At 59.1% G+C, this 19422-nt stretch overlaps 2 protein-coding genes across 11 annotated transcripts; one reads left to right on the top strand and one right to left on the bottom strand.

The window, feature by feature from the left end:
• Window positions 1-20: 20 nt before the first annotated feature.
• PLEKHN1 (pleckstrin homology domain containing N1) lies at window positions 21-8217 on the top strand. Of its 10 annotated transcripts, XM_022598301.3 has the most exons (16): window positions 21-127; window positions 227-326; window positions 2857-3003; window positions 3091-3171; window positions 3294-3366; window positions 3665-3792; window positions 3898-3993; window positions 4104-4184; window positions 4951-5026; window positions 5145-5293; window positions 5418-5555; window positions 5753-5893; window positions 6061-6192; window positions 6376-6585; window positions 6856-6904; window positions 6987-7102. In XM_022598301.3, exons 1-16 carry the CDS (start codon window positions 45-47, stop codon window positions 7100-7102), a joined length of 1800 nt encoding a protein of 599 aa, XP_022454009.2. In that variant the 5' UTR covers window positions 21-44. The 10 variants fall into 10 exon arrangements, with proteins under 10 accessions (XP_022454009.2, XP_089758675.1, XP_022454007.2 ...); XM_089902549.1 differs by lacking the exon at window positions 6856-6904 and having other exon boundaries at window positions 6987-8217; XM_022598299.3 differs by having other exon boundaries at window positions 3665-3993.
• On the bottom strand, window positions 8186-13079 carry PERM1 (PPARGC1 and ESRR induced regulator, muscle 1). Its single transcript, XM_030763950.2, has 3 exons — window positions 9557-13079; window positions 8873-8998; window positions 8186-8611 (listed from the first exon to the last, which is right to left on the bottom strand). The coding sequence occupies exons 1-3, from the start codon at window positions 11562-11564 to the stop codon at window positions 8526-8528; spliced, it is 2220 nt and encodes a 739-aa protein (XP_030619810.1). The 5' UTR covers window positions 11565-13079; the 3' UTR covers window positions 8186-8525.
• Between the last annotated feature and the right edge of the window lie 6343 nt (window positions 13080-19422).

The following is a 19422-nucleotide window of genomic DNA, read 5'->3' as shown; positions in this document are numbered from 1 at the left end:
GACCTGTCGACCTGCTCTACTCGGGCCGGCTGCCACCGCTGCCCATGGGGAACAGCCACTGTGTCCCTCAGGCCCCTAGGAGGCTCCGAGCCTCCTTTTCCAGAAAGCCCTCGCTGAAGGGAAATAGGTGAGGCGGGGCAGGGTACAGCTGCGGCCGCTCGGTCACAGGATCTCCCTCAATCTGCCTCGGGGGCCAGGCTGTGAGCACCCCTTCCCTTGTTCCCAGAGAGGACGGCGCCCGGAAGCTGGTCGGCCTGTTTGGCACCGAGGCCAGTCCGGATGGGGACACCACTGCCGACAAGATCTTCCGCTTCATCCCTGGAACGGTGAGCAGCCGGTCAGTGAGCCCTGGCTCGAGGGGGCGTGGCCGTGGTGGTCTGCGTGTGACCGCGCGTGTGTGTCCTGCCTGTGCTGGGCCCGGCGTCTTCCCCGTCGGACCAGGGGAGTCAAGTCCACGGCACAGGGAGGAAGTAGGTGCAGCCCTGCCCTGGGAAGCTCATCGGCCGAAAGTCTGAGCAGAGTGAAACTGAGGCCCGGCCCTGAGTCAGTGGGGCGGTGGGGCGGGGCCTCCACGCCCCGCCACGCGCCAGCCCTGCCTGGGGGCCCTGGTGTCCGCCCCCCGCCCCGGGCCCGGGCCCAGGACAGCGTGTCTGGGCACGTTGGAGCTGGACGAGCACGCGTGTCTTGGCTGCTGCCGTGTGGGCACAGGCGTCAGGCTGGTGACAGGGCCGTGAACCGCCACGCCCCCCTGTCACTCCGAGAGTTAGGGGCTTCGGGTGCACAGTGAGCCGGCCTCCCCCCTACCCTCGGCCCTGGTTTCTCCAAGGGGTGTCCCTTCAGTGTCCACCGCTGCCTCATCCCACAGCAGCCCCTGCGCCCCGCCCCCAGGCCCTGCCACAGGGACATGGCTCCCAAGCACATGGCAGGCCACCCCGAGCTGAACGCCACCCCTAAGCCCCTGCCCAGCTGGCCGAGGGGGAGAGACACCCGCCCTTTAACGCAGCATGGCAAGGGGTGGGGCAAGGCTCTGCTGTGTGCAGAGGCCCTGGGATGTGAGAGAAGTGACCTCCCAGGTCCTTGCCCCAGACACAGCTGCCCTGCGCCCCTCGGTCCTCAAAACAGCTGGTGTGGGCTCCCAAGCCAGCTTCCCAAGTGCCCCAGTCGGGCTGTCCCCTCTCCTCCTCCCTGGGGTGTCCTGGGCTCCCTGTGGCCAAGTGCTGGCTTCAGAGACCAGGCTGCCTCAGAGAGGTGGACAGAGCACTTCCGACAAGTCCCAGGCGGCATCCCTCTGTGTGGCCGCATCTCAGACCTCAGCTCCCTCTGTCCAGGCTCCGCCTGGGCCGGGACATGGCAGCTGGAGAGGGGACCCGGCTTGCTGAACCTCTGGGAGTGGGGCCGGGGGAGGAGCCAGCGCTCCGCGAGCCCTGCCCGGGTGTGGGTTCTACACCCACACGAGAGCCTGCCCAGCCACGGCCCCAGGGCTGAGCCCAGGCCACAGGCCCAGCTGCGTGGCCCTTCCTGCACTGTGGCCTGTTTTTCATGGGTCCCGTCCGGCATCATTCCCTGCACTGGGTGTGGGTGCAGGAGGCCCCACCCAAAGGCAGGGACGCCAGCAAGCTGTGAGTCTGTCTGTTCACATTCCTGGGCTTGCCCAAGGGGTGCCTCAGCTTGGTCAGGGCACAGCAGCCCCTGCCAGCTCCCCAGCACACCCTGATCCCAGACCTCAGCCCCTCCAGCCCCAGTTCGGTGCCTGTCCCGGTCTGACTCCATTCTGACAGTCAAGCCCCTGTTTATAGAGGATTCTCTGTGTGCCAGGGTCAGCTGTTGGTGGGCACTCACCCTCCCTGTCTTCAGCAGACAGACATGGAGCCCCCAGCACACTCCAGGCCCGTCCTAGGCCCTGGCCCAGCAACGGGCCCCATTCTCGTACCGTTCTCATCCCATGACCAAGCCAGGTGATAAAACAAAGAAGTAAAAGACAGAGTAAGCCAGACGTGGCCAGCGCTGAGCAGAAACGTACAGGAGGACCAATGCGCGGGGGTCAGTGAGGCTAGAATGTTGGAAGGGCACCCGGACAGGGGCTCACAGAGAAGGGGGTCTGAGCCAGGCTCTGGATGGGGTGAGAAGGGGCTGGGCTGAGTGGTCCGAGCTGAGTGGTCCAGGCAGAGGGGGCAGCAAGGCCAAGGTCCTGAGACGGGCACGTGCCTGATGTGAGGGGAGAGGACCCCTTGGTCATTGTCAGGACCTTGGCCTCCGCTGAGAGGGAGATTGGGGGCGTGTGGCAGTGTGCTGGTGGCTTGAAATGGGCTGTGACGGGAGTACTTACACCAGGGAAATTGGCAAATACTACAAATCAGCCCCCCTCTTTCTTGGTAGAACCAAGTTTTAAAATGTTAGTAGCCAACCCTGAGGTGTGGGAGGGATTCGAGCATCGTCTCACCTGGATACCTGAAAACCCTTCTGACCAACAAGTCTTGGGAGGTTGAATAACCAAAATAAGGGAACACGGTTGGGAAATAGCAAAGCTAAGGTTGTATCTGCATTGAATTGAAACCTCGATGCCTCCAAGACTAGAGCACAGAGTTCTGTGACCGGCATGGAGGCTGTATGTGTGTGTGTGTGTGTGTGTGTGTGTGTGCTGTGTTGTTTGCACGTGAAGAGGCTGTGTGTGTGTGTGTGTGTGTGTGTGTGTGCGCGCTGCGTTGTTTGCATGTGAAGAGGCTGTGAGTGTGGACAGGGTTCTGTACACACGTGTGATGCTGCGTGCGCGTTCTTAACCTGTGTATTGTGAGACTGGGGGCCAGGGCTGCTGGCCGCTGGTCAGGCCCCCTCGCCTGAGCTCTGCCCCCACCCCAGAGCATCCCGAGCCTGGAGAGCCAGCAAGAAAACCTGGAGCAGCCTTTCCTGAGTGTGTTCAAAGCAGGGCAGCGGAGGGCGCCCGTGAGGAGCCTGGGCACGGTTGTGCACTACACCAAGGTCCAGCTGCGTTTCCAGCACAGCCAGGTGGGGGGCCGGGCCGGGAGGGGCATGCTTGAGGGCCACGCCGGGGCCTGCCCCCAGCCCTCAGACCCTGGCCCCACTCTCCCCCAGGACATCAGCGACTGCTACCTGGAGCTCTTCCCCTCCCACCTCTACTTCCAGGCCCACGGTTCTGAAGGACTCACTTTCCAGGTGAGGGGACATGGGCAGCGGAGGAGCTGGGGGAGAGGGAGAGAGCAGCCCCTTGGGGGGCACGCGGCCCAGTCCTGCTGGGCCCAGTCCCCCAGCCCTTCCCTCCCGCTGTGCTCTGGCAGGGGCTGTTACCACTGATGGAGCTGAGTGTCTGCCCGCTCGAGGGATCCAGAGAGCATGCCTTCCAGATCACAGGTGCGCAGGGCCACGGGGGTGCTGCCTGTGCTGACCTGGCCCCCAGGAGGGCGAGAGCACTAAGGCTGCTCAGTGAACCTGGCCGTCGACCGGCCCCAGGACCCGGGCGGGGCTCGGAGCATGTTGAGGGGTCCTGGCCTTTCCTCCGATGGGCACACATGCGTCTGCCGGGCTGGGGCGGAGGGCAGTGGGTCGGGGGCCTCCAGAGCTGTGCGTGTGGTCATCAGTGGCTCCCCCCAACCCTTGAGGAGCCTTTCTTGTGGCCGCTGGCCTAGCCTACTCTGCCCCTCTCCCGCAGGCCCGCTGCCCGCCCCCCTTCTCGTGCTCTGCCCCAGCCAGGCCGAGCTGGACCGCTGGCTCTACCACCTGGAGAAGCAGATAGCCCTCGTGGGAGGGGTGCCGCGCCGCCACCCGGCACCGCCGCAGGTCAGTGCTGGGAACCCCACGCCCCTTTCCATCCCCACTCTCCTCCTGCCCTTGAACCCCCTCTACCAGGGCCCCCCTGAGAACGAGCTCCCCTGGACTCTGCAGCGCAGGCTGACCCCGCTGCGGACGGCATCAGGGCTCCAGGTGGTGGGCACCGCCATCTGCGCCTCACGGGTCAAGCTGCAGCATCTGCCCTCACAGGTGGGTGGGGGGCGCAGAGGTGGAGGAGGTGGGGGAGGGGCGCAGGCGGCAGGTGGGGGCCCTGGGTGTGTGCCGGTGGAGCCCCTACTCTGCCCTGCGGCCCCTCACAGGAGCAGTGGGACCGGCTCCTGGTCCTGTACCCGACCTCCCTGGCCATATTCTCCGAGGAAGCAGATGGGCTTTGCTTTAAGGTGGGTCCCTCCCCACTGTGGACCCGCCCCAGGGACACACCCTCTGCGTGGGGGTGGGAGGGGGCAGCAGCTCAGGAGGAACCTGTATTTCGGGGCCTGTTGGGACAGATAGCACTGGCCCCACCCACCCAGCCCGCTGCCCTGGTCAGTCTGGTCTTAGCCTGACGTGGGCGAGGAAGGTGGGTGCCCTGCCTCAGCGTCCCGTGTCATCCTAGAGGGTCCTCAGGCACCAGCAGACCCATCACCTGGGTGGGTGGCGTGGGGGCCCCTGGTGCCCCTAAGAGGGGCCTAGACCTCTGAGCGGCATCTTCCTGGTGCCTGAGGCTTATGCGTGTATGTGTGCACGTGCGGGCCCGGGCGTGGGTGTGAAGGTCCTTCGGGGCCAGAGCGAGTGTCATGTGCATCAGGGCACTACATTCTACTCTGGGGGTGATCATGGCTTTCAGTCACTGAGAAACACACAGGGGGCTTCCTCGTAATCCCTTCCCACCCACCCCCATCTTAGCGGGTGGCCCAGGGGACCAGTCCCCGACCAGTCCTGTGTCGGCCACTGGCTGGCGAAGGCCCCACCTGGAGACCGGGGGTGAAGGCACCCCCCAAGGACAGACGGGGAGTGCCTGGCCTCCCACGGGGTGTCGGCCTTGGACCTGCCTTGCCCTCTGCCTGGCGTCCGAGTGCCCTCCCAGCTCGGGAGGACAAGACGGGGCAGTGGGCACAAGGGTTGCTCCCCCTAACTAAGGCCTCGTCCCCCCTGGATGCCCCGCAGGGGGAGCTCCCGCTCAGCGCCATCCACATCAACCTGAACGAGACGGAGAAACAGATCCGCTCTTTCCTGATCGAAGGTGGGCAGAGGCCAGGCCTGGGAGAGAGGGTGTGAGCCTAGCGCGCACCCAGCTCTGCACCGGGGCTTTGCAGGGGGCACCCTGCCTGCCAGGCCCCCTCACGGCATCTGTGTGCCAGGCCGTCTCATCAACACCATCCGTGTGGTGTGTGCCAGCTACGAGGATTATGGCCACTGGCTGCTCTGCCTGCAGTCGGCCTGCCGCGAGGACAGGACCTCCCCACTGCCCGGACCCGAGAGCTTCCCGGGGCTGCGGGCGCCCCCACAGGTGAGGAGTCAGCAGGGGAGGTGCTGCTGGGCAGCGGTGAAACAGGAGGGTGGGCCTGGGCCCGGGGCGGTGTGGGGAGGAGCCCTGCCATCCGGCTCACCCTTACCCACCGCCGGCTGCCCAGGCTGTGGGCAGTGGCCGAGGCTCACTGTCCTCTGGCGGACGGACCAGCTGGGACTCGGGGTGCCCAGCACCCACCTCCAACCACACCAGCCACTCCACGCCTGAGTCCACCGGAGGCTACCCTGCCCGGCCCGCACCAGTGAGTATCTGGGGGGGGGACGGGCAGAGGAAGGGGGCGGGGGACACTGCGGCGAGTTTGTGTTGGGGACCCCACTGCAAGTAGGGCCCTAGTTCCTCAGGGGAGGGGACTCAGACCGGAGGGGCTCTGTGTAGCCTCAGAGGGGTATGTGGGAGAGGGCCCTGGGGAACATTCTGGAAGGTCCTTGGTCCCCACAGGAGCAAGCCAGCCCTGGCTGCCCCAGTGTCGGTGGGCACAAGGCAAAGCTTAGACGGGCCGGCAGCAACCGATCACCCAGGAGCAAGGCCCAGGGCGAGGGGCCCGGTCCAGCCACCCCACTGCACCTGGACCTGACCAAGGTGGGCCCAGCACGCTGACCCCGGCTCCAGGCATGGCTCTCCCTCCCGCCCTCCATCTCCCCGGCCTCCTCGGTCCTGGAGCCACCCAGAGGCTTCTTGCACAGAGAAGGGAGGGCTTGGACGCTTCCAGCTCCAGCGGTTCTGTCTGTTCTGTCTCTTGCCTGTAGTTGAGGCTGGAGGATGGCCCTGAGGCCCCAGACCATTCTCTGGAGACACCACACTCCCCGCTCTACGCTGACCCCTACACACCACCTGCCACTTCCCGCCGCAGGGTCACAGACATCCAGGACCTGGACAAGGTCAGTCCCCTGCTGGGTGACAGAAAGAGCTGGACGTGGCCACAGCCTGAGGTTGAGAGGGTGCCTGAAGCCTGAGATCTGCTCAGGCTGCCACAGGAAGCTAAGGGGGTTTCTGGGGCAGGGGCCCCTCAGCTGCACGGAGGTCCCAGCCCAGGGCCTCAGTCACCAACGCTCTCCTGACAGTTCCTCAGTGCGATGCAGAGCTCACTCGGACCTGAGCCCTCGAGCGCATTCCCCTTTGGCCCCGTGTCCGTGCCTGTCTCTGACCCCAGCTCTGGATTCTCCGGCCCCCACTTGCTCTCCGAGAAGGGAGTCCCGCAGGCCCGAGCCTCTCAGCGGCATCGCGGCTCCATCAAGGGCCGGGGGTCCCGGCCCCCAGGCTCCCCTCAGCTTGTGAGTAGCAGCCCCCACCCCGGGCAAGGGGTTCTGCAGCGGGGGGTGGAGGGGGTGGAGAGGAGACCGCATGGGGCCTCCTGGGACCCTGAGGGAGCAGGAGAGACGGAAATGGGGGAAGGGAGGATGGGCGGAGACCAAGGATGGGAGCAGCGGCAGGAAGGGGGTGGGGGCAAGAGGAAAGGTGGGGGTGGGGTCCGGCAGGTCCCTGAGCTGGCCACCAAGCCGGTCTGAGGGCCCATCCCTCAGACTTGTCGTTGGGGTCCCCAGGTCTCTCCTGCGAGGGAAGTTGCGCCCGAACCCCCGCCACCTCCCCCAGGTGAGTGAGGGCCCTGCCTCTTCCTGGGAAAGCTCTGGGTGTTGCTTCCTGAAAGCACATGCATCTCTGCCCTCCCCACCAGACGGCCGCCCCCCAAGGAGCTCCAACAGTGTCTGGGACAAAGCTCTGTCACCTTCCCACCAGCGGTGGCCTCGAGGAGCAGCTGAGGCTGAAGGCGGGCTCGTCCAGTGGATCTGATGGCCACCAGGAGGCTGCTTCTCGGGACCACCTGCCTGCATTGACCCTGCAGGAGGGGCTGAAGCAGGACCTGGGGCTTTTTAGTGGGGCCACAGGCACCCAGTATCGAGTCAGGGTCTGACCCCAGCAGGTGGAGGGGGCCTCCAGAACCCTGAGTTACCCTGGGCTCTTGAGGGGTCAGGAGGGCCTCATCCTCAGGACACCTTGGCCAAGGTGACTGGACGCCCAGAGGGGCCAAACCTCGGCCTGCCTCTCAGGGAAGGAATGAGGGAGGGGACTCGGGGTAGGGGCTTCACCTGGGAGAGGGGGGGATGGCACAGGTGTAAAGGTCAGAGGGCTGAGAAGGTCAGTTAGCGAGAGTCAGAGTATGTGAGGCCAGAGGGCACAGGGTCTGAGACATCACAAGCAGGAGGCAGGAAGGTGGCCTGGGCGCATGTGCGCGTGAAGGTCGGGAGAAAGCGGCAAGAGACTAAACAAGAAAGAAAGAGATTTTATTGGTGCCGTGTGTCCACGCGTTCTGTCCTGAGCAGCAGGAGTCTCCTGCGTCCCGGGGACCCTATATGTGCTGCCTCGGAGCTGGACGCCCCCCCAGCGCCTAGTCTGGCAGCCCCCTTGCTCCGCTACTGCCCGCACCCTGTCCACCTTCCTGTGTCGCCTCCGGCTCCTGTCAGCTCTGGGCGAACCCAGGTGTCCCGTCCCTCCACCTGATACCCTTGCCTTCTGCCTCTGCACCTCCTCCAGGGCTCCCCAGAGGAGGGGCTCCAGGCTCTGCCCTACAGACCCCCAGCCTGCAGGGCCCCTCTGGGTACCTGCTCAGCATCTCGGGCGGGAGCCGAGGAGGCCTTGACCACAGACCCCTGGGGTTCAGGGGTTAGAGAGGCCTCAGAGGCCTCCAGCGGCCCAGCCCACTTATAAACAGGGCAGAGGGTCCCTGGGACGCCAGCCCCCAGCCTCAAGGCCCTCTGCCCAGATCTCCAGCTGGGGCCTCGCTGCTGCTCTGAAGCCCCATCATGCCCCTCCCTCCAACAGGATAACCACATAGGATTAGGACTCCAGTTAACTCTGGTTTCAGATAAACCACAAATAATTCCTTAGCATAAGTAGGTCTCAAACTACTCCAGTTTCGATGGACACCTTGTGTTTTTTGTTGCTAATCTGGCACCTTACTGACTCCCAGCTTCCTGCTTGGCCTACCCTCCCAGCCTTCCAGAATCTCCCACTCCCAAGTGTGGAACACAGCCTCGGCCTCGGCCACTGGCTGGACCCTCGGGTGGAGTCCAAGGGAGCCAGGACCAAGGACGCAGGCTCCTTCCTAGACGCCGCAGAACGCAAGGGTCAAAGGGCAAGGCCTGAGGGCAACACCTCATCCTGAGCACCTGTGGACATTTCCTCATCCTGCGTCTTCCTGGGCAGAGCCTGGGTCTTAGGAGCTGGGGCTGCGGCGCCCCCGCCCCACCTGCCGGCGGAAGTACCGGATGGCGGAGATGGTGCCGATGTTGGCCAGCAGAACTGCAAGAGAAGTACAAGACCTCCTGAGTGCCGGCTCCATTCCGGCCCGGTCCCCACCCTCCATCCACACGGCGGGGTTCTCAAAGGATGGGAGGAGGCCAGCGGGGTGAGGGTGGGTGAGCAACGCAGGAGACCCGTCAGGGGAGACACCTGCGCCTCCCCATGTGCCCCTCACCCCTGCTGGCCCAGAAGCTGGGACATCACCACTGCCCCTCCATTTGGCTTCTAGACACCAGCACCCCGCCCCCCGGGCCCACAAACCTGTTTTCCAGGCATCTGGGGCATGCAGGTCTGATGTTCTCACAGCCCAGGTAGCGAAGGCTACAAACACCAGGCACATGTCATTCTGGCTGAAGGTAAACGAGGTGAGGGGACCCCGGGGTTCCCCTAGGAAAGAGAAGCATGTCCTGAGCTCCTGCCGTTGTCCCACTCAGAAGCATCTGCCCTGGGACATGTCTCTCCTGGCCATGTCTGTCCTGAGACATGTCTGTCTTGAGTCACATCCTCCCCGTGATACAGGGTAACGTGTGGCATAGTTGAGTCAGGCTGACTTGGGCGAGTACGTCTGGGGCACCGTTTCCTGGTTTGTAAAATACCGTCCAGGGGGAATGCGAGCCTTCTCTGGCAGGCGGCATGGCCTGAGCTGGAGCTGCCCCAACGCCTGCCTGCTACAGGCTGGGGGCAGGCACTGCTGTTACCTGGGCCTGAACACAGGGCCACGGTCAGTGTGGAGCCAAAGCCCTGCTCGACTGGGGCTGCCCCACCTGGACCGGGTCCTGGGGTGGCCAGGAGCTGGTCCTTCCTGCCCAGATCATCCCTGAGGGACCCCACCAGCTCGCAACCCAGGGTCCTGGCTTGCCCCTCCCCAGTGGCCCTCTTTGCCCAACTCCCTGGACAGTGTGTACCCAGGTCCTGGACAGGCCATGGGGTCCCCGCAACACACACCTGCTTGCCTGATGGCCGGGGCAAGCTGCTCCGCTGAGGCTGGGCTGGGCCCTGGGGGGGTGCCGGTCCCCACGTCCCAGGGGACTGACCTGGGGGTCTCCGTGGCCTGCATCTGGAAAAGCGCAGCCGGCCCCAGCATGCCCCCTGACGCGTCCTCCCCGAGGAAGTGTTCGTAGGCCTCGGGGATGGAGATGGGTGTGGGATCTCCTGGTGGAGGGGCCGGCACAGGCTCAGCCTGGAGGGGTGGGGCCTGGGAGGGGCCTTCCCGGGGCCTCGACCTCTGGGTTTGGCCATCTTGGAAGAAGAACTCGCACACACCTGGCCACTGGACTTCGGCCAGAGCCTGGCTAGCCTCTGCTTCCTCCTCAACGTCTTCATCCTCTTCCTCGATGGTGTCACAAAGGAAGAACTCATAGGCTTCTGGGAGGGTCACCGCAAAGGAGCAGCTGCGCCCAGGCCCCGCTGAGGCAGAGGGGGCAGGGGGAGGCAGGTGCTTCAGGATCCGAGGCTGGGGGGTCCAGGGCCCAACTGCCACGGTGTCCCAGGCTCCAGATGCCCTGCGGCCCCCAGCTGCTGTCCTGGGGGCTGTGGCTGGGAAGGCTGGGCTCAAGGCCTCTCCTGACCCTGGCTCCTCGGGGCTGGGCACAGCCATGGAGAATCGCACTTTCTTCTTCTTGGGGGCTTGGATAGGGCCTAGCGGGGGCTCCCCAGTGCGGTGTCCAGGGGCACCTGCTGAGGGCTCCCCTCTGGGCTTCTGTCGGCCCCCCTCTGGAGACCGAATAGGGCTCAAACCCAGCTTGGCCACTGGGGCAACCTCCAGCTCCGCCACGTCAGGCCCAGCCTCGGGGATGGGAGCAGGTGTAGACACACCCACATCAGACCCAGCCTCAGAAACCAGGTGAGGCAGAGCTGTACGGCGAATAGCCTTTGAGACAGGCGTAGATGAACCCACCTCCAGCTGGACCCCTGGACCTGGCACAAGCAGGTCCACATCCAGTCTAGGCTTGGAGGCAGGTGTAGGCAGAGGCTCATCGGGTTGAGGCTCGGAGGTGGGTGTGGACAAAGCCACGTCTGACTTAGCCATTGTGACATCTGCAGAAGCCTCCAGGTCAAGCGTGGATATAGTGCGTGGCTCAGTTCTGAGGGTCATTCCGATTAGGTCTGTACCCTGCTCAGTGGTAGGGACAGATGTAGACAGATCCACACCTGGCCCTCGCCTGGCCACCTGCTCAGGGGCTTCTGGAGACTCTGGCCCCAGCTCGATCTGCCCAGCTCCTGCTGTCTGCCCTGTGGTCCCCACCCGGAGACCCTTCCCCCTGGACCCAGCCAGGCCAAGGCCGTCCTCGGCCCCAGCCTCAGTGAGCAGTAGGGAGCCCAGCTGGGTGGGAGCAGGGCCTGGGTCACCCAAGCGCCCACCCGCCTTGGTGCCTGCAGCCCGCCTCTTCTTTTGGCTGGGGCTGCGCAGCAGGGCTCCAGGGCTGCCAGGGGGCCTCTGGGGGGCAGCGCTGCAGCCGGTGGAATCGGGGCTCCGAGCGGGCTCACCCGTGAGAGTAGGGGCAAGACCCCGGGGGGCTGGGCCCTGCAGAAGCCTCTGCCTCTCGCCTCTGGAAGACACTGGCCCCGGGAGGGATGAGCCCTGGACCAGAGGGGCAGCACCAGGGCTGAGGGACGGCTGAGCTTCTGGCCGCACGGACACGCTGGGCGTCTGCTGACCGGCCTCTGGGGCCAGCACGGGCTCACACCAAGACCTGCTGACCAGCTGCCGGGCGGCTACCTTCTCCCCCTCAGAGCCAGGCCAGTCACTCCCCCTGGGAGCCAGCTGCCCCTCAGGAAGGGGCAGGGGCCCTGGGGGGCTGCTGCCACTGCTGTCCCTTTGGTCAGTGTTACTGGACAAGAGCTCATGCCCAGAGGCCAGGCTGGCCCGTAGGAGGGCACACTTTGCGTCAGCGGCTGAAAACTCAGCCCGGTCCTGGCCGCTCAGCTGGACGCTGCACTGGAAGCTCTCCATTCTGGGTCAGCAGAGGCACGTGAACCACAGACCAGGCTCTTCATGGGCCCAGGCCCGGGGCCCTGGCCGGCACACACTGCCCGCACCCCACCTGCCCCCTGGGCATCCCACGCCTCCCTGGCTCAGGGGCCAGCACTCCATCTCCGCCCTGAAAGAAAGCAGAACAAACAGAATCCAGAGGGAAGCTGTGCTGATCTCAAACCTGATGGCTTCCTGGAGCTAGAACATCCGAAACCCACCTTCCGTGCTCCCAAACTGACTGCAAATGATAACGTTACAGTGACATATTGCTACAGTCCTGCATTCAGGTTAGTGAAGTTCACTAAAGAATAGGGTTCCTCATGTTTGGGTTTTCATCCCCAGGAGGAGTTTTCCTCCACAACGTTATGCATTTTCTGTTCAGCTGGGTCAGCCTCCAGCTTTCCTGCAGAGTTGTTGGTACCGAGGCCAACTCTATATACCAAAGCCCATTTCAAGGACCACCCACCAGGGCTCAGTTTACCTGGGCGACAGTCAGCGCCAGACTATCCCGACATGCCTCAGAGGAGCCGCAGTGCCCAGCAGGTGACCAGTCTTTGGTGATGACCTTCCACCGGCCTTGGCTGGGACAGACTGCTAGGATTCCTCTGAGCTTACCAAGGTCAAGCTAGTGCTGGCCAGAGCCCTCTCAGGGGTCATCAGGGCGAGCCTGGCTCTGCCCCTGCCTGGGCAGGAGGTCCCACAACAGAAATGAGCCTCCTGATTCCCACCAGCCCCCCCGGGGCCATCCTCAGTGTCTGTGCCCCTGACCAGATCTGCCCAGCCGGCAGAGGTCCCCTCCCCGCGTCTCAGTGAACTAAGGCAACCCTACCTGGCTGACACCCCCTAACCTCTCAGCCCCCTGCAGGGGGCTGCCATTTGGGCCTTGGTCAGCTGCCACTGGACCCAGGGCGGTGGGAGGTCACTCTGGCCAGGCAAGTCCTGAGATGGAGGTGCCTTGAGACCAGGGCACTGTGGCTTCCTGACCCCGCTGCACCTTGTCCTCCCCTCTGGTCCTAGGGGAGGTCCCAGTGGGGGCTGTCTGCCTTGGGACCCCTCAGAGTGGGAATGAGGGGCTGACAGTACTGTACCTGGGAACCCACAGCCAGCCGGGGCAGCGGAGCTGGGCATCCAAGCTGCCTGTCCCAGAGCAGCATGGTGCAGGGCTCGCCGCGCAGGCCCCACCCCCATTGCCCAAAATACCACAGCCCCGCAGTCACATGTCTCCTGCCAGGCGGCAGGGTACAGGCCACAAATAGATGGCATTTGAGGGGCTGCCAGCTACGTGAGGGACGCCTTCCTGGTCAGGTCAGATGCCAGTTAGAGAACGCTGACCAGCAGTCAGGCCCACAGGACCTCCCTTTCCTAAGCTGAAGGCTACCCTGCTGCCCGTCCTGGCCGAAGGCTGCCCTTTTCTCTTCAAGTGGCCCCGCCCACTGTGAAAACTCAGCCCTCCCCACTCCTCCTGTCACCTCACCTGCCGGCAGCCCCCCAAGACCAGCACCTCTCCCGACCTAGGCTCCTGCAAGCGGGGCCCAAGGCGGGGGTGGCAGTGCAGTCTGTCTCTCCAGGAACAGGGGTCTGGTGCTGCCACCTGCAGGTCACCAGGAGGAGCCGGGCAGGAGGCATGGCCTCTGAGAACAGCCCCTTACAGGCATCACCCTGCCCAGTGCCCTGAGCACTTTTCCAAAATGTGTCCATCCTGAGAGGGACGCCAGGAGGATCCTCCTTCACAGTTGAGCTTGGTAAGGCACAGAGAGGGTGAGTGAGTTGTCCATAGCCACACAGCTAGTAAGTGGCAGAGTTGGGCCCCAAAGGCCCTGCTCAGAGCCATCCTGCCCTCGAGGCTGGTGTTGCCTATCCCCAGCCTGGTCATTGTGACACACACCCCTCCCGCTGGGGACAGAGGAGGGAGTAGGGGGGCTGGACAGCAAACATTGAAACTAACAGGTAAATACGATCATTTCTGACAGCAACACATCTTAAGAAGGACCTAGAGTGGAGAGGAGGGTGGCCTCTGAGGAGGGTCCAGGGGATTGAGACTGGGCAGGTGGGGACAACGACAGCCGAGGCTTCGAGTGGAGGAGGCCGAGTCACCCCGGAAGAGCGAGGTCGGGTGACGTTCTCGGCCGCCCTGGGTGGGCAAGCCTGGTCTGGGGTCTCTCCTCGCTGCCTCTGTGTGTTAGGAAAACCCAGGTTTCCCTCCTATGTCTCTCCTGTGAGTCTCCTTTACTGGTCGCCAAAAGTGTGTGTGGGGGGGTGTCCCACGCCAGGCAATTCGGTGACACCAGCTGCGTGTCTGACAGGTTAACTCAATTCTGATAATATCTGGAGATGCTTAGGGGCTCAGTCCCACAGACTGCCCCCAACTTCAGACGCCAATGGCAAGGAGCAGGTCCCCAGGTCACCCACCACTTCTGTCCGACTTGGCTACAGATGTGAGCTTCCCACGACCCATTGCCCCTTGGCTTAAATTAATTTGCCAGAGGAGCTCAGAGAACTCAGGGAGACATTCACTAACGCTCACCAGTTCATTATCAAAGGGCAGGATGAAGGATGCAGATGAGGGCCCAGGTTGGGAGATGGGCAGGGCTTCGTGGGAAGGAGCGTGGACGCAGCTCCACCCACCTCCGGCGCTCGGGATTTTGTGGAGGCTTCTTCACACAGCCATGATCGATTTAACCCCATTTTCAGCCCCTCTCCTTTCTCAAGAGGATGGGGGCGGGGCTGAAAGTTCCACGCTTCTCATCAGGCTTGGTCTTTCTGGTGAGCAGCCCCCACAGGAGCCTCATTAGAACAAAAGATGCTCCTGTGCTCTCAGCAGGAAATTTCCAGGTTCAGGCACTCTGTGCTGGAACGGGGCAGAGACCAGTACCCATGCTCTCTGCCTTCTAATCCCACAGTCCTCTTCCCCGTTCCTCCTCAGGCTCTGGACTCGGTGGCTAAGGCTGTGTTGGTCAACTTCGCCGCTGAGGGTGGTCCACGTGTGATCCGTGCATCGCTTTCCTGTGGATGGAGATTTGGGTCATTTCCAGTTTGCAGCTATTCCGAGTGATGCTATGAACATTCTGGAACATTTCTTTTGGCGGTCTTGGAGAGTTGTGGGGTCAGAGGTGTTTGTCCAGCTCTAGAGGACACTGCCCAACAGTTTTCCGGGGTGGCTGTGCCCTCGCTCCAGTGTGTCTGCGCCCACACTGCCTACGGCCTGTCACTGCCTGGTGCAGCACTTTCCTTAAGAATGAAGTTACTGGCCATTGTCATCTTCTTTTTAAATATTTATTTGGCTGCACCAGGTCTTTAGTTGCGGCAGTCAGGATCTTCGTTGCAGCGTGTGGGATCTAGTTCCCTGACCAGGGATCGAACCCCTGGACCCCTGCATTGGGAGCACAGTCTTAACCGCTGGACCACCAAGGAAGTCCCCACTGGCATCTTCCTTTGTGAAGATGTGTGTCTCTTCAGTGCTTCTGCCTCTTTTCTATGCCTTTTTCTTATTGATCTGTAGGAGTTTGTTACCCATTCTGGGTAAGGATTCTGTTTTGAATATTTGTACTATGAATATCTCCCCCCCATCTCAACTTTTCAATCTCTTAACAGTGCCTTTTGATGAACAGAAGTTTTAAATTTTAACATAGTCCAAATTATCAACAATGTTCTTTATGCTTATCACTGTTTCTGTCTTTTTTTATTAATTAATTAATGATTCTTGGCCGCGTTGGGTCTTTGTTGCTGCGCGCGGGCTTTTCTCTAGTTGTGGTGAGCGGGGGCTACTCTTCGTTGCGGTGCGCGGGCTTCTCATTGCGGTGGCTTCTCTTGTTGCGGAGCACGGGCTCTAGAGCGCAGGCTCAGTAGTTGTGGCTCGTGGGCCCAGTTGCTCCACGGCATGTGGGATCTTCCGGGACCAGGGCTCGAACCCGTGTGCTCTGCACTGGCAGGTGGATTCTTAACCACTGAGCCACCAGGGAAGCCCTGCTTCTGTCTTTTTACAGAACTCTTTGCCTGCCCCAAAAAGTCATGAAGATTTCGCCATGTCCTTCCACGTTTTTAGAACTTCATCGTTTTACCTTTCTCACTGGGACTACAACCCGCATGGTACTGATTTTCGTGGATGGTGGGTGATGGGGGTCCTGTCACACCTTTTTGTTTCTATGTGGACACCAGTTGGCCCAGCGCCACATCACGACTCCGTGGCACACACGTGTGTGTCTCTGTCTACAGAGCCACAGCAGCAGAGCCCCCCCATGGACTTCCCAGACAGAGGAAGCTTGGAGGGTTTGGGGCAGGGGCTTTTCTACAGTTGCCATGGCTGCCCTGGAAGAAGGCAGTACAGGACCCGAGGGGAGGCTGTGGGGAGGGCGCGGTGGACCTGGTTCCTTCTGAAGAGCAGCTGTGGCTGGAGTTACCCGAGGCGTCCCCTCTCTCTCCTCGCCCCCCAATCATGGGCCTCCTCGTGGGGAGGGCTCTGGAGCACACGGGCATCTGCGCACTTCTGACCCAGCTCCGTGCTGGGGGCCTTAAGTCTCTGTGGAGGCCCGCGAGCGGGTGTAGACGGACGGGCTGGAGGAGCCGCCGGGGAGTGGCGTCGCCGGGCACGCAGCCTGCGGTACCGCCGGAAGCCAGCAGCGGGCGAACAGGCTCCACCGGAAGTTGGCAGAGCAGAGCCGTCGGCGCCTGGCTCTGCGAGGGCGGTGTGTTTGGGGGCGCCAGGGCCCCTTCCCGAAGCCACTCAGCCTGCTTTGAGCCCTTGACCTTGAGACATAAGCCCTCAAAAATAAGAGCCGACTTTCAACGAGCAGCTATTACACGCCCGGCAGTCTTAAATGCTTTACACAGATTACAGGCTTTTTACTTTTCATTTTTTAATAGTTTATTGATGTATAATTTAATATGATAAACTCCACGTATTTAAAGTGTAAAGTTAGCTAAGTTTTGACATGTGTAGTCACCCGGGAAGCCATCACCACACTCCCCATCATCCCAAGGGTTCCTGTGCCCTTTCTGACGCCCCCCTCTGCCCAGGCAGCCACGTGGGCCTTCTTTCCCTTCTGTCACTGCAGTTGGGTGGCACCGTCCAGAACTTCATGTAGATGGGATCATACAGTAGGCACTCGTTGGTATAGTACAAAAGAGTGCAGTATGACTGTCTTCTGTCACTGAGGATAATTATTTTGAGATTCGTCTATGCCACTGTGTATGCCAATAGTTATTTTTATAATTAATAAGTAGTGTCCCATTGTTGGACATGCCAAGATTTGTTTATCCATTCACCTGTTGATGGACATTTGGGGCTATGTTACAAACATTTGTGTTTAAGTCTTTGTGTGAACACGTGCTTGCATTTCTCTTGGGTAGACTGTTTTCCGGCGTGGTTACCATTTTTTCATCCCCACCAGGAGTTCCTGAGAGTTCCAGTTGCTCCATATCCACACCAGCACTAGGTCTGGTCAGACCTTTTTTTTTTTTTTTTTTTTTTTTTAAAGCAGAGGTCTTCTTAGAAGCCCGTATGATTTAAATTTATTTATTTATTTATGGCTGTGTTGGGTCTTCGTTTCTGTGCGAGGGCTTTCTCTAGTTGTGGCAAGCGGGGGCCACTCTTCATCGCAGTGTGCGGACCTCTCACTATCGTGGCCTCTCTTGTTGCGGAGCACAGGCTCCAGACGCGCAGGCTCAGTAGTTGTGCCTCACGGGCCCAGTTGCTCCGCGGCATGTGGGATCTTCCCAGACCAGGGCTCGAACCCGTGTCCCCTGCATTGGCAGGCAGATCCTCAATCACTGCGCCACCAGGGAAGCCCTGGTCAGACTTTTTAACTTTACCATTCTAGTAGATGGTTAGTACTGTCTCATTGTGGGGTTTTCTTGTTTTTTGTTTTTTTGCTTGCTTTTTTTTTTAAACGATTATTAAAGAGGGTATTTTATGTTATTTTTAAATTTTATTTATTTATTTGGTTGTGCCAGGTCTTAGTTGTGGTAGGCGGGCTCCTTAGTTGCGGCTCACCAGCTCCCTAGTTGTGGCATGTGAACTCTTAGTTGCAGCATGCATATGGGATCTAGTTCCCTGACCAGGGATTGAACCCGGGCCCCCTGCCTTGGGAGTGCGGAGTCTTAACTGCTGTGCCACCAGGGAAGTCCCTCATTGTGGTTTTAATTTGCATTTCCTTAATGACTAAAGTTGAGCATCTTTTCGTGTGTTTAAATGCATCCAGGAAATTCCCTGGTGGTCTAGTGGTTAGGACTTGGCGCTTTCACTGCTGAGGGCCTGGGTTTGATCCCTGGTCGAGGAACTGAGATCCCACAAGCCGCGTGGCAAAAAATTTTTAAATAAATTTTTAAATTTAAATAAAAATTTAATTTTTTTTAAAAAATTTAAATTTAAAAATAAAAATTTTAAATAAAAAATTAAATTTAAAATAAAAAATTTTTAAATAAATAAATAAATAAATGCATCCATATATCTTCTTCCATGAAATGACTGATCAAATCTTCTGCCCAGTTTCTTCATTGGGTTACTTGTTTTCTTATTGTTGAGTCTTAAGAGTTCTCTATATATTCTTTACATAAGTTCTTCATCAGTTACGTGATATGAAATTATTTCCTTCTAGTCTGTGGCTCATCTTTTCATTTTCTGAACAATGTCTTTTGAAGGGCAGAAGTTCTTAATTTTGATGAATTCCAATTTATCCATTATTTTTCTCTCATGGATTGTTCTTTTGGTTGTATCTAAGAAATCTTCGCCTAACCAAAGATCCCAAAGATTTTCTAAATTTTCTCCAAGAAGTTTTTTTTAGTTTTAGGTTTTGCATTTAGGTCTATGATCCATTTTGAGTTAATTTGTGTATATGGTGTAAAGACATGGTTCCAGATTATTTTATTTTTGTATGGATATCCAATAGTACCTATACCATTTGTTGAAAAGACTCTTCTTTCTCCACTGAATTGTCTTAGCACCTTTGTTGAAAGTCAGCTGACCATATAGGTATGGGTGGTTCTGTTTCTAGAATTCTAGGTTGATAGTTTTTACTTTCAGTAAAGATGTAGTTCCACTGTCTCCTCACATGCATTGTTTCCAACAAGAAATCAGCCATCATTTATCCTTGTTCCTCTGTATATATCATGTCTTTTTTTCCATAGAGGCTCTTAAAACCTTCTCTTTACTGCTGTTTTTATAGAGAAGGGGTTAACGGTTTTATTGATATATAATTTACACCCCATACAATTCACCCATTTAAATTAGTTTTTAGTATAGTCAAAGTTGTGCAACCATCAATATAAACAAATTTAGAACATTTTCATCACCCCACAAGGATACCCCGTACCCCCATATGTAGTCATTCCCCATTCCCCTGGACCTCCACCCCAGCCATGGGCAACCACTAATCTACTTTGTACCAATTTGCCTATTGTGGACATTTCATGTAAATGGACTCACATAATATGTGGCCTTTTGTGTCTGGCTTCTTTCACCTGGCGTAATCTTTTCAAGGTTCATCCATGTCATAGCATGTATCAGTACGTCATTCCTTTTTGTTGCCAAAGAATATTCCATTGTATGCATACAGCACATTTTATGTGTGTGTATGTATGTAAGATATGTAAATAATAAGATATGTAAATAAATTGTATGTATGTATTATTTATTTATCTTTTTGGCCATGCCGAGCAGCATGTGGGATTTTAGTTCTCCAACCAGGGTTTGAACCCACATCCCCTGCAGTGAAAGCATGGTGTCTTAACCACTTGACTGCCACACAAGTTCCCTAGCACATTTTTAAACTTATCCATTCATCAGTTGATGGAATTTGGGTTATTTCCACTTCTTGGCTATTATGAATAATGCTGCTGTGAA

This window comes from Delphinapterus leucas, chromosome 1 (assembly GCF_059928025.1).
Source record: "Delphinapterus leucas isolate spDelLeu-1000000601 "Yukka" chromosome 1, BTC_Dleu_Yukka2, whole genome shotgun sequence".
Lineage (NCBI taxonomy): Eukaryota > Metazoa > Chordata > Mammalia > Artiodactyla > Monodontidae > Delphinapterus > Delphinapterus leucas.
The sequence above is the reverse complement of the archived record's forward strand: the minus strand, read 5'-3'. Positions and strand labels throughout refer to the sequence as shown.